This window comes from Xiphophorus hellerii, chromosome 17, assembly GCF_003331165.1.
Source record: "Xiphophorus hellerii strain 12219 chromosome 17, Xiphophorus_hellerii-4.1, whole genome shotgun sequence".
NCBI lineage: Eukaryota > Metazoa > Chordata > Actinopteri > Cyprinodontiformes > Poeciliidae > Xiphophorus > Xiphophorus hellerii.
In genome coordinates this window covers 18,074,241-18,087,255 of record NC_045688.1, presented here as the reverse complement: position 1 = coordinate 18,087,255, position 13,015 = coordinate 18,074,241, and the positions used below count along the sequence as shown (strand labels likewise).

Here is a 13,015-nt window from a genome sequence, read left to right as displayed (position 1 = left end):
GTGTTCACTGGCTGAACACTGGAGTGTTCAGCCAGTGTTCACTGGCTGAACACTCCTTCCAGCCAGTGTTCAGCTGTAGCTGTTTGGCTATTTTGTCGTCTCGATATTTCATTTTACCTTCGGCCTTTCCGACCCTCCCAGGGTCTTTGTTCTTCTTCTTCTTCACGGTCTCTCGGGTTGTGAGGTCGTCTGATCCAGGCACATCGTCACAAAGATCACAATCCTTCCATTCTTTGAACTGAACCCAACAGGATGTTCACAGCCTTAAGAGATGTTTTTCCTATCCATACACTCTCTCCTCTCGGCTGATCTCCATGCCACTCGTTGGGAGACGACTGTCACCACTGGGCTGGACCTCTGTTGAATTAGGTCACTCACTTTGAAGGAGGTGAATATTTATGCAATCACTCATTTCTGCCACAGATTTTGAAATATGTTACATACATTTCCAAATATCAACAAGCAAGCATAAGACAAAGAGTAAATATATATATATTTTTTTTAAAGGATCTAAGATGCATATAAACCTTTTTAGTTTTGCAATATTTGTCAGTCTATACATAAAATCAACAGGATTATCATTTATGCCCTTGATCACATTTCAGATTTCATTGTTACTTGCAATAAGCTAGAAAAGAATTTGTATAATACAACATGCACTCTCTGATCAAGATGATTTGACATTAACAGGAGAATTACAGAACAGAACTAGAAAATTTCGGAAGAAATTTAGCCGGGGCCTGCCAAGGCGCGGCCGTGGGGTTCGGGCCCGGCGTCGTCACGCCACAAATCGGCGTCGACGCTAAAGAACGCCGCGACGTGATCAGTGGCACGCGGAGAACCGCAAGAACGTTAAGCGAGGCGGACGTGCACCATTCGGTACGATTTAAAATGTTGTCAAGGCTTTTATTTTGGAAGTTTTGTTAAACTTCATTTCAAAGGGCCAAACTAATCCCATGCGTAATAGTCCTTGGGTTAAAATAGTTATATAATGCTCAAAACACAAGTAGCTGATGTAAAAATATTCAAGGCTTTTATTTTGAAATTGTCAGTATGCTTCATTTTAAAGTTCCGAACTAATACCACGTGTAAGAGTGCTTTGGATGAAAAAGTCAAATAAAGCCAAAAAGAGCAATTACGTCATGTAAAAACTATTCAAGGCTTTTATTTTGAAATTTTCAGTATGCTTCATTTCAAAGGGCCAAACTAATACCACGTGTAACAGTGCTTTGGATGAAAAAGTCAAATAAAGCCAAAAAGAGCAATTACATGATGTAAAAATATTCAAGGCTTTTATTTTGAAATTTTCAGTATGCTTCATTTTAAAGTTCTGAACTAATACCACGTGTAAGAGTGCTTTGGATGAAAAAGTCAAATAAAGCCAAAAAGAGCAATTACGTCATGTAAAAATATTCAAGGCTTTTATTTTGAAATATTTGTTAAGCTTCATTTCAAAGGGCCAAACTAATACCATGTGTAACAGTGCTTTGGATGAAAAAGTCAAATAAAGTCAAAAAGAGCAATTACGTCATGTAAAAATATTCAAGGCTTTTATTTTGAAAATTTTGTTAAGCTTCATTTCAAAGGGCCAAACTAATACCATGTGTAACAGTGCTTTGGATGAAAAGTCATATAGAACTACAGTGATGCGTATTTGTAGTACAAATCAGCAGCCAATAGCCTCTTGAGTTCCGTTGCTATGGCAAATAATGGTCTCAGCAGGGTGTGAGCTCTGAGCTCTGAGCTCTCAAACACACAAGTGTGTTTGAGCAAACACGTTTTACTGAAAAAAAGCATTGGAAACAAATCCTTCTTGTTCGGGAACCGTAATACATATTCGAAAAGCGTTTGGAGCGTATGACAGGCCTATGTGTCTTCTGCGATAGTCCCGAGATTCATATCTGTACCTCACTCAGAGCATTTACAGCGATGAGAGAAAGAAATGTTGTGCCCAGATCTGAACCGAGATCGGCTCTCACTCTAATTTGAGCAAAAATGAGAAACTTTGGGTCGCTTAGAGGCAAATTGTGGACAAACCGTAACTGGTACCGACGAGCCGTCTTCACTTTCGAAGAGATCACAGACGTATCTACAAAATGAAATTTGAATGGCATTTCTAGGTGAATTTGTGACGACACAGAAAATCCTCAAAAATAGGGTATTTCCAGGATTTTTCCCATTGACTTATAATGGGTTTTTTTTCGTAGTTTTTTGCGAATTATGTCGCCACGTTAAGCCCAAAAGTAATAGCTCCAATGGCGTGAATTTTCTGCACGTTTTGATACCTCATTTGTAGGTGTGCACCCAGCAGTATGAGCCGCATTAACGGTTACGGAAGAAAAATAAAGAAGAAGAAAGAAACACTTTCTCCGACAATAGTAATAGGTTCCTGCCATTGCTTTGCATGGCAGGCCCCAATGACTCCACCTCTCAGTTCTTTTGATGAAGCTGAACAAACACACAGCGGCAAGCTGCTAGGCCTCAGCGTCTGGAGATAAACACCATGTTTTACTCTGGCAGGTTACTGAGTTACATTAACCTGCTGCAGTTTTCTCCATTATTCTAAACGATAACTCTTTCTACCATAATGGTGGTCACTCAGAGGCTGTTGGCTTTTAATATGGCAAAGAATTTGCGGGAAATGAAAACATGGAAGAGGTTTTCCACTTACAAATTACAAAACTGTTCAACATAAAGGTAATCCTTGCGAGAAGCTATGTCATATCTAATATCAATGAATCCAACATTTAACAAATGATGTATTTCCTGGAACTCTGAGGATGAAGGACGCCAAGGATCAGGGCTTGTTCTTCATAGCAAGGCACTGACAGATAATCACCAGCACTAAACGTGGACAGATTAAAAAAAAATTGTCACTATTTACATCAAATTGACATGTGAATCTATCTATCTATCTATCTATCTATCTATCTATCTATCTATCTATCTATCTATCTATCTATCTATCTATCTATCTATCTATCTATCTATCTATCTATCTATCTATCTATCTATCTATCTATCTATCTATCTATCTATCTATCTATCTATCTATCTATCTATCTAATCTAGGTTGAATATGCCCAAGTTACACAGCACACACTCTTGAAATTTACCTGCAGTACCACAGGGAACCAGCAGAAGGCGCAGCATCAGAAGGTACTGATCAAACAGAGGTGGATTCCCCACCTGAACTGTCATTCGTCCATATTTAATCTGGAGGAAAAAATGACAACACTATATTAAATTGTATTTTTTTTTTTTTTTACAAAAGGTTGTATTTGTACTCTATGACTTCAGGTCAGCATGAAGACTAAACATTAGATTTAATGGCTTACGCTAAATTACAAGCAGCACTGCTGTACACTAGGACTGTTTGATGTATCGCCACGCAAATGTTCAGATTGTACGTTGCGGATTAAAAATATTACCGTTAACTGAGAAAATTTGACATGAGTTGTGTTTTGAATTTGGCAGATGAAATAGTTTGCCCCAGTATGCGTTGTATTTTTGCCCTTCATGATGCAGGGGTATTGCTTGCCATCCTTTAAGCCCCACACTGATAACTCTTCTGTTGTCATCTCCAGGTCCCCGTCTAGACACTGAAGAGAACAGAAACAAATTACAACTGACATTTCCATCACGTGTAGATACTAAAAGTAAAACAAAATCACCTGGATCATAACTTGGACATCGTTTCCTGTCCTCCTTGATACAAATGTGGGAAACTGTGGGTCTGGATGGTAGTTTATTGCAGAGCAATACAATGTTTCATTGGCTACTTTCAAATGCACTCTGTAGGACCACCGGGCAGTTCTTCCGTCAGGTGTTTCATAGGTGAGATTCTGTAAAGAATTTAAAAACATTCACAGTTATTACATTTACCACCAGAGGATAAGAAGGTGAATGTGTTGGTGACTGAAGTGACTATTAAACAACCTAATGTGATAAAAATCTTAATAAAATAAGCCAATAAAAACTCTCGGGCATGAATACGACGTCAGAGATCATGGAAACTACATGTCAGCCAACTTCTGCATGTCTTCTTTGATGCAAAGACCAATCAGAGTTTTTCTATTACTGACAAAATTACAGATTTTCTTTTTAGTATGGATGACTGATTACCAATAATTTAGACATTTCTGCAATAAATTTTTTTTTTTTTTGGTCTGTTATCATAGTCTAATGTTAAATATCATGTGTTCAAACCTGTTAAATGTCAGCCTGTGGGAAATTAACCTACATAATGTGTTTACCAAGTGAACTGACTTACTGAAATACATGAACGTTTCATTAATATTCTAATCTACTGAATATGACTAGTTGAGAACTAGTGCCTCTGCTTAGCTACTGCTGCCATCGAGGCAGGTAGGAGGAAAATTACACAGGAGAAAATAAATAACATCTGAAATATCTTGAAATAATTCCTGAAATATCCTTCCTGAAAAGTCAAACATGCAAATTTGTCTGCACAAAAATAGCTGATGTGCATTTCACTTGACTTTTATTTTAAGTCAGCTTGAATCAAATACAACGTGGTGCATACTTTGAATTAAAGAGTTTATGTCCCAACTCAATTAGAATCGGTAAGAGAATTGATGAGGAATCTAATCGATAATGGAATTGGCATTGATAAATTCTTGTCAGTTCCTATCTCTAGCTAGCACTTAGCATTCGTCAACAACTCGGTGACAGCAGTAAGCACATTGAGCAACACAAATATTTGTTCAGTTGAAACACATTGTGCTAAATAGTTAAACATAATTTAACGAAGCTTCAAGGCACATAATTTGCCTCAAGGAATTTCAATAATTGAGGCACTCAGATCCTACAGGCCTCGTATAGAAACGGTTAGGAAAAATGTCTGTTAGGCATAAATGCAGTTACTAAAATGAATGGAAGTCAATACAAAGTCCTAATAAGTCCTAAAATGCAAACCTATATGTGTGTGTGTCCATACACCCACCTCAAAGGTTTTGTTCTCAGGAACTGTTTCTTGGTAAAGCTTGTATGAGCGATTAGAGTGCCCGACCATTTCCACAAAGTCCAAATAAGATCCAAAAATTGTGACCTTCCTCTTCCCACTGTATGATGACGGAAACAGTGAGAGAAGAAAATCATTACAGTCGTCTAGACCTGTAAGAATGATCCACATATGAAATGATTTTGTCTTCATCAGGCCTATGTACAATAGGAAATATAATAAAACATAAGATGCTGAAAAGTTCCACTGTAAGTATTTTGTAAACATTAGGAGCAAACGAACTGTGGAATCATTTTAGATGAATGATTGGTTTTAAATCTTTTTAGGATGCGTTAACTATTCACTCTCCTTTACAGTTTAATCATTAATCCTTACTGGTGCTGATTGTATGATCAATACTGATACCTTACTTAAAGTGACACTTTATAGGAAACCTTAAAATCATTTGTCATCATATTTGCATTAAATGAGGCAACACATGCTAACTAGTTTAGAGTTTCAACTCGAGTTGTGCTGCTGCTTAAATAGTGATCTCTCCCATAATCTGTGTAATATATCCAGCTCTTTTAATACCCATTATAAAATGTGGATATTTCTGCAATCACATATCTTTCGTTACCTTCTCCAGGTAAAGAAAGGTAACTGTTCAGTACAAGATGGCGCTGACTGGTAGGTTATATCAGCTTCGCCGTGGCAACTCCCATCAGACAGGACAGCACACACTTTGGCTTCAGCTTCATTGGTTCTACTGGGAATGTGGAACGTCAGACTCTCACCAGTGTTGTTCCAAACTGGAGATCTAATCAGTCAGACATGTTGGAACAGAGGAAAAAGAACCTAATTTTAGATCTCATTATATCATAAGAATGAAAATCAGACTCACAAATGTCAAAGGCTGACATTCTTTCTGGATCAATAGGTTCCTGAGCATTTTTAAACATTTTCACTTTAGCTAGATGATCACAAAATGGTAGCTTAGCATAAAGAGTGACTTACTCCTGTGGGGAACAGTCCATTTCTGCGTGGACCTTGACGGCAATCACATCTGTGAGGTTGCGACCTCTCAAAGTAGCGTTATTTCTGCCGTAGTAAGACACACGACTGGGAAAGACGGAGATGTTCCCCGGCCGCTGTCAATAAACCCAAAATAAACTGCCTCAGTGTTTTAACTTCTCTGGTGTTATTCTGAACTTGGGTGAGAGTCAGAAGAACCGTGTGGAACGTTAGACTCACCACAAGGTTTCCCTGAGAGGTGGACTTTCGGCAAACACTGTCCTACAAACCAAAGAACAGGAACAAATTCAACAGGCACAAATGTCTGCTTCCATTTCCTAACCTGCTTCTTTTCGCCGGTCAGTATACAACTGTTTCAGGCAAATGTTGGTTTAAAACTGAATGCATCACAGGTAAACTTGGAGACTTTTCTTTAAAAACCATCTGATTACATTCCGCACTCCTTCACTGTCCCAGGTACAGCGGTTCTCCCTCCAGCCACATCCGGCTCTGATGCACTGCTGACACCTGCAGAGAAAACAACAACATAGTTGTAGTAATATATCGGTGCACAACAATGGTAACGATTATTACAAACGGTACAAAAACACACAATACATGTCGATGTCTTTTTTTTTCTCGTCTTAATGACTTTTTCACATTCGCCCAGGTTTATTTAGGACAGTTTCCTTCTATAAACAAATAACCACGCTTATCATTTGAAAACGTTTGGAGTTGAGATTTATTGTTGGCTGATTAAAATATCTTGAAATTTGAAATCTGTAAAGCGTAAATGAACTTACGAGAGTGAAATGTCAGAACAGTCGAATAGCTTTAGATGCTTCGTCAGTGTTGTTTTGTTGAATGCAATATTTACAGTGACATCAAGTTCTGCAAATGAAAAAAAAAAAAATCACAGCAGTTATTTTTGACAAAAATACTGTACAGTAGGAAACATTTTAATACACTGTTCAGCAGTGTGCACATATAGACAGCAGGAGGCCATTTTAGTTAGTCAAACATTAAATACATGAATAAGACCAAACAAGCTGGGAAACATTACAATTCATACGCTACTGAAATTGTATTTAATAGATTCTCAGATTCTGTGCTTTTGGTTGCAGTATGGAGCAAAATGGAGGTTTGTACTGACATTCGCTGTAGGACACAGGAAGACTTCACTACTACTTACACTATTTAGCTCTCACCAAAATATTTGGTTCATTTTGGTGAGCGAATACACACTTGTGTTACACTCCACAAGTAAAAACAAACAAGTAATCTTTGTACTATTGAGATTATGTAACTCTGGGTAAAGTAGATTTAGTCACTGGTTACCCAGGTAACTGGTTCTGTGTTTCTTACCAGGTAGCTTTATCAGATTAGCCTGCTTTGATGCAACATAAGGTTATATCAACATGATAGGAAATGAAGCATAGAGTTTCTTGGCAGAATTTCACTGAATATAAAGTTGTCTTCTTTTTTTAAAGGTACAATGAAAAATTATTTCTTTTTTTGCATCCTTACATTGATGACAACAAGATGAACAGGAACCAAGCTGATAAATAGTTCTTATTGAGCATTGCAACAGATAAGTGAACCCTGAGAGATTTCAACAGAGTTGCATTTTAGTCCAGCCTCATGCAAACTGTGTCAACAAATAACAGTTCCTACTGGATCTTGATTTAGGATTTTTAGGATTTGCACCCTGGTTAAATTATATTTGTTCTGTTCTGTCAGAAAGATGGCTTTCACACAAGATTGTAATAATTGGGCTCCATTATGACTTTACTGTCAGCCATTTCTGATTTTGAAATATGCGGTAATCAAGATTAATGTAAATTGTAGTTTTTATTACTATGGTTTTCATTTGTAATATTTAATGATAAGCCAGATGATAAATCATGCAAGCCTAGGAGTTTTGCAATGACGTAGGGCCAACGACAAATTTATTTACCAAACGTTACTGACCTTCAGCATTAATCTCGTCAGAGAGAATGCAGGTGCATTGTGGGTACTGAGGTTGTGGCAGACAATGCCAGCGAAGGTTTGCAGAGACCTCACAGGTAAGTTCAGACCGAATCTTCTGTGCCACAGTCAGGTGAACTTTGACGACTACTTTGACCTGAGAAAGGAGCGAATAGAAGAAATCAATAACTTGTAGTTCCAACTGAATAAAGTCATCAGTCTGTTATTGATCCACCTGTCCAGTGGAGTCCTTCTCAGCTCTGTAGGAAATCACTTCCTGTTGGTATTCATCAGGGATGGACATCCAGTCGTCTTTGCACTCATCTTTACTAAATGTGCAGCTGAAAAGAAATTCAAACATGTCGTCACGACTTTCAGAATTTTCTGGAGGATTCAGCCGCACCTGAAGTTTCTCTGACCTTTCCTTAGAGACACACCAGACACAGAATGGATCCGTACGACACTCCTCCACAATCGTGTATTCTCCGCAGTTCAACACTGTTACGCGCTCAATCTGGAAGAAAACTCAAAGATTCAGACACACTTTAACATGCAGTTTAGTAAAGGCAACATGAAAAACTAAAAAACAAAAGTGGTTACCTGTTTTTTAAACTGCAGATATATGTATTTATGATCCACTGGGTCCAGAAGGATTTTTGAAAACATTTTCTCATTACCACTGGCCCTGTAGTGCTCCTTTGGACATGCTGGGCGATTGTTCTTGTCCACAGGAAGCTGACAACAGCAGAACAGATATTTACCATTTTTGTGTGTTTTTTTTTATGTGAAACCATTTGACCTGCCTTGTTGCTGAAATGTGCTAAATAATTAAACTTGATTGATTGAATTGTCTCTTTGGCGTCTGAACTCCTGCTGGGTTACGCTTGCTGTGGTAGGCTTTGGTTTCTGTTGGTCTTGTGCTGAAAGTTTATCACCTGCCTAGATGAATACCTCTGTAACTGTTCTTCAGTCCAGCCTCTTCCAGCCATTAAAAAACTTCTTGGGGGCGCTAATGGGGGCTGTTCGCCCATGGTGCCAAACCGGCTAGGACCGCCTCTGGCTGTGGCTATTATGTAGTAGCACCACCATCAGTGTGACATTGTGTACTGTTAAGTACTGTGGCGTTCAGAGGACCTCTGAACTAGCTGGTTCTTTCAAACATGCTTTACTCTCTGTAATTCTGTGCTGGTTACACAAGACCAGCTTTGCTTCTGTAAGCTGCATCATCATGGGGCAATGTTGCCTCTAGGTTCTGAAAGGAGTTTGCGTGTCTTTATGCTATATAAGCAAGCATCTCTGTTTCTGTGGTTCAACACTTACTTTGTGATCTTATCTAGTGATAGATGAGCTGAATTTACATCTATTAGCAGGCTTTTGAATGTACTAACAGTTTTAGCCCAATTGTAGTACACCCAAATTTTGGTCGATTTTCAGTGTCGTTCACTTATCTGGGCTCAATAATTGGGGCTTGACCCCTGCTGTCTCTTTTCATTGACTGTCTCAGTATTTATAAGCAGGCAGTGGGTTAAAGAAAAGCCGCAGAAGCCTCCAGTTTTCACTGGACACTTTAGTTTTACTATGAAGAAGCTTAAAGCTATAAATATAGCTTATATAGTTTAAGCTAAAAAAAAAACTTAAAATGGCTCTAATACACACAAACATTCATATGATTCTGTGCAGAAGTTTACATACAATTATGGACATTAATGTTACATTCATTTTGAGTTTTTTATTGTAGCATTTGAACTGCTCTTTTTACAGAATGGAGAAACTATGAACAATACAATACAACTATATACAATTTCAATGGTTACTAAAAACTAGAACTGGAACTGCATATTTGAGTATATTGTGGATTTTCTCCACACACTGTCAAACATTTGCATACAGACTCAAATACATGCATACACTACTTCTACTGGTATCTGGATAATGTGCTTTTGTAGGCTGCAGCAAAACCATATGCTTTTGTAACCAACAAGAAACCATTTGTACCCTCTCTTTATCAGAACTTTTTGTTTAAATTGGTTAGTTTTCTGGGTTATGCTTTAATAAGGTGGCAGCAATTCCAGAAACTTATTGGTAGCCAGCTTAATCCATCCAAAATTTTGCCTTGGATGTGCGTTTTGGATCATGGTTCAGCACAGAATGAGCTGAAAGCTAATAAGGCTCACAACTGGTAGCAACTGGAAACCAAGAAGACATTTGGCGACAGACTTGACTTGACAACTAGACAGATTAGACAAGGACCCGACGAGGAACAAGGAACACAAGTGGGATTAAATACACAGAGGGTAATCAGGGAACGACACACAGCAGGGAACAATCAAGGGGTAGACAGGACAACACGGAGACTCAATAGACAGAGAAACCTAAAATAAACACAAAGAAAAGCTCCAATCCTCACAAAGATGAGATATAATATCTGTTCCTGAAACACAACCACTGACCTTAATCAGCTGCCCGTTGCTTGTTCCAATGAAGAAAACCGTCCAGCTGTCCTGCTTCACCGCCAACACAGAGTTCATGTATTTCTTCTTGAACAGAACAGCCTTCGGTTCTAGGGACTTTGGTTCTGACTAAGAAATAGACACATTATTACATCTGATGACTATTGATGATCTGATAAATATTTTTACAAATCAGTGAATCTTGAGAAGTGGGACAAAATGGGTTTAAATTTTCCCAATTCTTTTTTTTTATTATTCCTCAAGCTTATGTATACAAATATGACAAATAAAGTTTTGAAAATGTAAAGATGCTAAAGTGCAGGCTCCCAGTTGCAACAGTTTTTTGAAAATACATTTTTTAATGGACCTGACCCAGAACTTTGTCATCACCATCTGACAGAAATGAATATAAAACTAATTTTTTAATGACCTATTAGTGATATTTTTACTCAGTTTTTACAGACAAATGCTTCTCAAGAAACAAAAGAAATATCATTTAAAACAAAAAACAACATAAAGTCCATCTGATAAGAGTTGACAGAACTGAAGGTGGTGAAACTAGTGAGTAAAAAGAAATACTTGACACATGTGAAGTAATGACATTTATGTAAAATACATTACAATGAATTAGCTGCACATTTAAGAGAAATATTCTTTGCTAGCTGCGTTTCCATTACAATTGGGCACAAATCTTTGTCAACATTCTTCTAATGCTGAAAACACAAAATTGCGGTGGTTCCATGACGAAATTAAATTAAAATTTGGTCATTTTAATTAAAAATTAAAACTGCTTTAAGCTGGCTTGTATAAACTTACAAAATGTAAAAATTTTGAAAGGTAATGACTTGCGTTGCTTAAGAACGTAAGTCATTAAAAATCAGAAATATTTCACTATGACAAAAAATTTAATTGGAATAAATATGTAATTCTGCGCAGGATATACAGCAACTCACCGGGTTTTTTGGCTTGTCCACCGATGTATAAAAGTCAGGATCTATGTTTGCCTCCCTGCTGAGTTCAGGACTGACGTCAAACAGCAGCAGCTCAGTGTTGCTTTCTCCTCCGTCCACACTGAACACTCCACTCCACAGGACCTGCTGTCCACCTGGGACGACCGAGGAGGCCAGCAGTCTGCTGCCTCCAGAGGAACTGAGAGTCGCTCCATGAAGAGACTCCAGAGTCTGAGTTTTGTTGGTTTCAGCCTGAAGCCAGATCAGACGGACTTTGTTGGTTTCACCTCCTGATGCCACGTTGGAGAACAGATACACTGTAGAGTTGATCTGGAATCCGTCCACAAACTCTACATCAGCTTCTGTTTGGATCCCAGGTTTATCACCTGATCGATCAGACCAGGAAAATATTTCCCCATGTTGTTTTTGATCAGTGTTTTGAAGGTTGATTGTCTCTAAATCATCGCTACACTCTGTCTTGTCTCTCGGGTTCTTTATCGCTGTCAGAATGTAAGTCTCAGTCTGACCTGAATCCTTCTTCACATCCACCAGAAAGCTGACAGACCCACTGCTGCTCCTCTGAGGTCCCACCTGGATGGATTCACTGTAAACAGAGTTTTTGATGTTCTTCTGGTCCCGAATCTCACAGTAACAGTTTCGTTTTTCATTCACACCACAGCTGATCAATCTGTTGTTCTTATCAAATAAGAACACGTTAATGCTAAAATTTGCGGGAAGCTGAGCCGTCTCAGGGCTCTGGGGATCCACATTCAGGTTGACCCACCGATAAAGTGTCTTTACTGTAGCGACATAAAGACCGTTGTTAGCCACGGCCACCTGTTGAATATCCTCTTTAGCTGTGAACATTTCTTTCTCCAGACTCCAAGCAGGTTCTCCACAGATCAAGTAAAGCAGACAGAGCAGCAGAATCATCTTGTTCTAAAGGAAGCGGCTCTGAGATAAGGACGGACTGCAGGTCGGTTTGATCCTTGTGTCTCTGCAGAAATGTGGGTAAATGTGCTGCGTCTGTGTCAGAAGTGAGAGGGAGGGAGCTCAACTTCACGTCATCTTCTCTTGTTACATGTCAGCCAAAGTCCTGTTCAAAGAATATTGAAGGCAAATTCATCCAAAAGCTTTGTTGCTCAACCTTTTTAATAAATGTATTTTTATGTGCTCACTTTGTTTCTGCTCCTTGTGATTTTACTGAACAGATTTTTATTGAACTGTAAAGTCAACAATTTAAGTTTTTGTATAAAAGCAATTCAAAATCTGGAGCAACAATTGTTTTGTTTGTCCCTGGACATCTGGACATTTCTCAGTATTTTTCTTGAGGGATGCAGAGAAATATATTTAAAGTTTCATCCAATTTGTCAGTCAAAAAACAGATTTTCTTATAACATCGAAGTTAAGTGAAATTATAAAAGAATCGTAATTCTCCTTGTACTTAAATAGAAAATATAAACCTTTAATCCTGTCACTTTATTGTACGATCATTTATTTTTGTTTATCCCATTTTTGCTATAAAACACTTCTACTAGTGTGGCCCAAGCCCTTGTGAGCTCTTAAAGCCATAGTTCTTATTCGGATCTGTAAAATACATAGCTGAAAATATGGCCCATTGTGAATATTGCACATGTTGAATCCACCTAAACATAACTCATTTTGGCTCC

General features: G+C 38.2%; 1 protein-coding gene across 1 annotated transcript; it reads right to left on the bottom strand.

Annotated features, from left to right (window-relative positions):
- Positions 1 to 2,419: 2,419 nt before the first annotated feature.
- On the bottom strand, positions 2,420 to 12,337 carry LOC116737185 (plexin-C1-like). Its single transcript, XM_032590215.1, has 16 exons — positions 11,349 to 12,337; positions 10,396 to 10,524; positions 8,546 to 8,680; positions 8,365 to 8,459; positions 8,181 to 8,286; positions 7,949 to 8,102; positions 6,781 to 6,868; positions 6,430 to 6,505; positions 6,218 to 6,259; positions 5,981 to 6,114; positions 5,604 to 5,783; positions 4,967 to 5,084; positions 3,675 to 3,845; positions 3,432 to 3,602; positions 3,117 to 3,216; positions 2,420 to 2,844 (listed from the first exon to the last, which is right to left on the bottom strand). The coding sequence occupies exons 1-16, from the start codon at positions 12,276 to 12,278 to the stop codon at positions 2,798 to 2,800; spliced, it is 2,676 nt and encodes an 891-aa protein (XP_032446106.1). The 5' UTR covers positions 12,279 to 12,337; the 3' UTR covers positions 2,420 to 2,797.
- Between the last annotated feature and the right edge of the window lie 678 nt (positions 12,338 to 13,015).

Excerpts from the sequence above, each read along its gene's own strand:
- LOC116737185 (XM_032590215.1), bottom strand. The coding sequence starts at position 12,278 with ATGATTCTGCTGCTCTGTCTGCTTTACTTGATCTGTGGAGAACCTGCT. Across the intron at positions 8,460-8,545 it reads ATCTGCAGTTTAAAAAACAG|ATTGAGCGCGTAACAGTGTT; the intron begins GTAACCACTTTT and ends GTTTTCTTCCAG. Across the intron at positions 6,506-6,780 it reads TGTTCTGACATTTCACTCTC|GTGTCAGCAGTGCATCAGAG; the intron begins GTAAGTTCATTT and ends TTTTCTCTGCAG.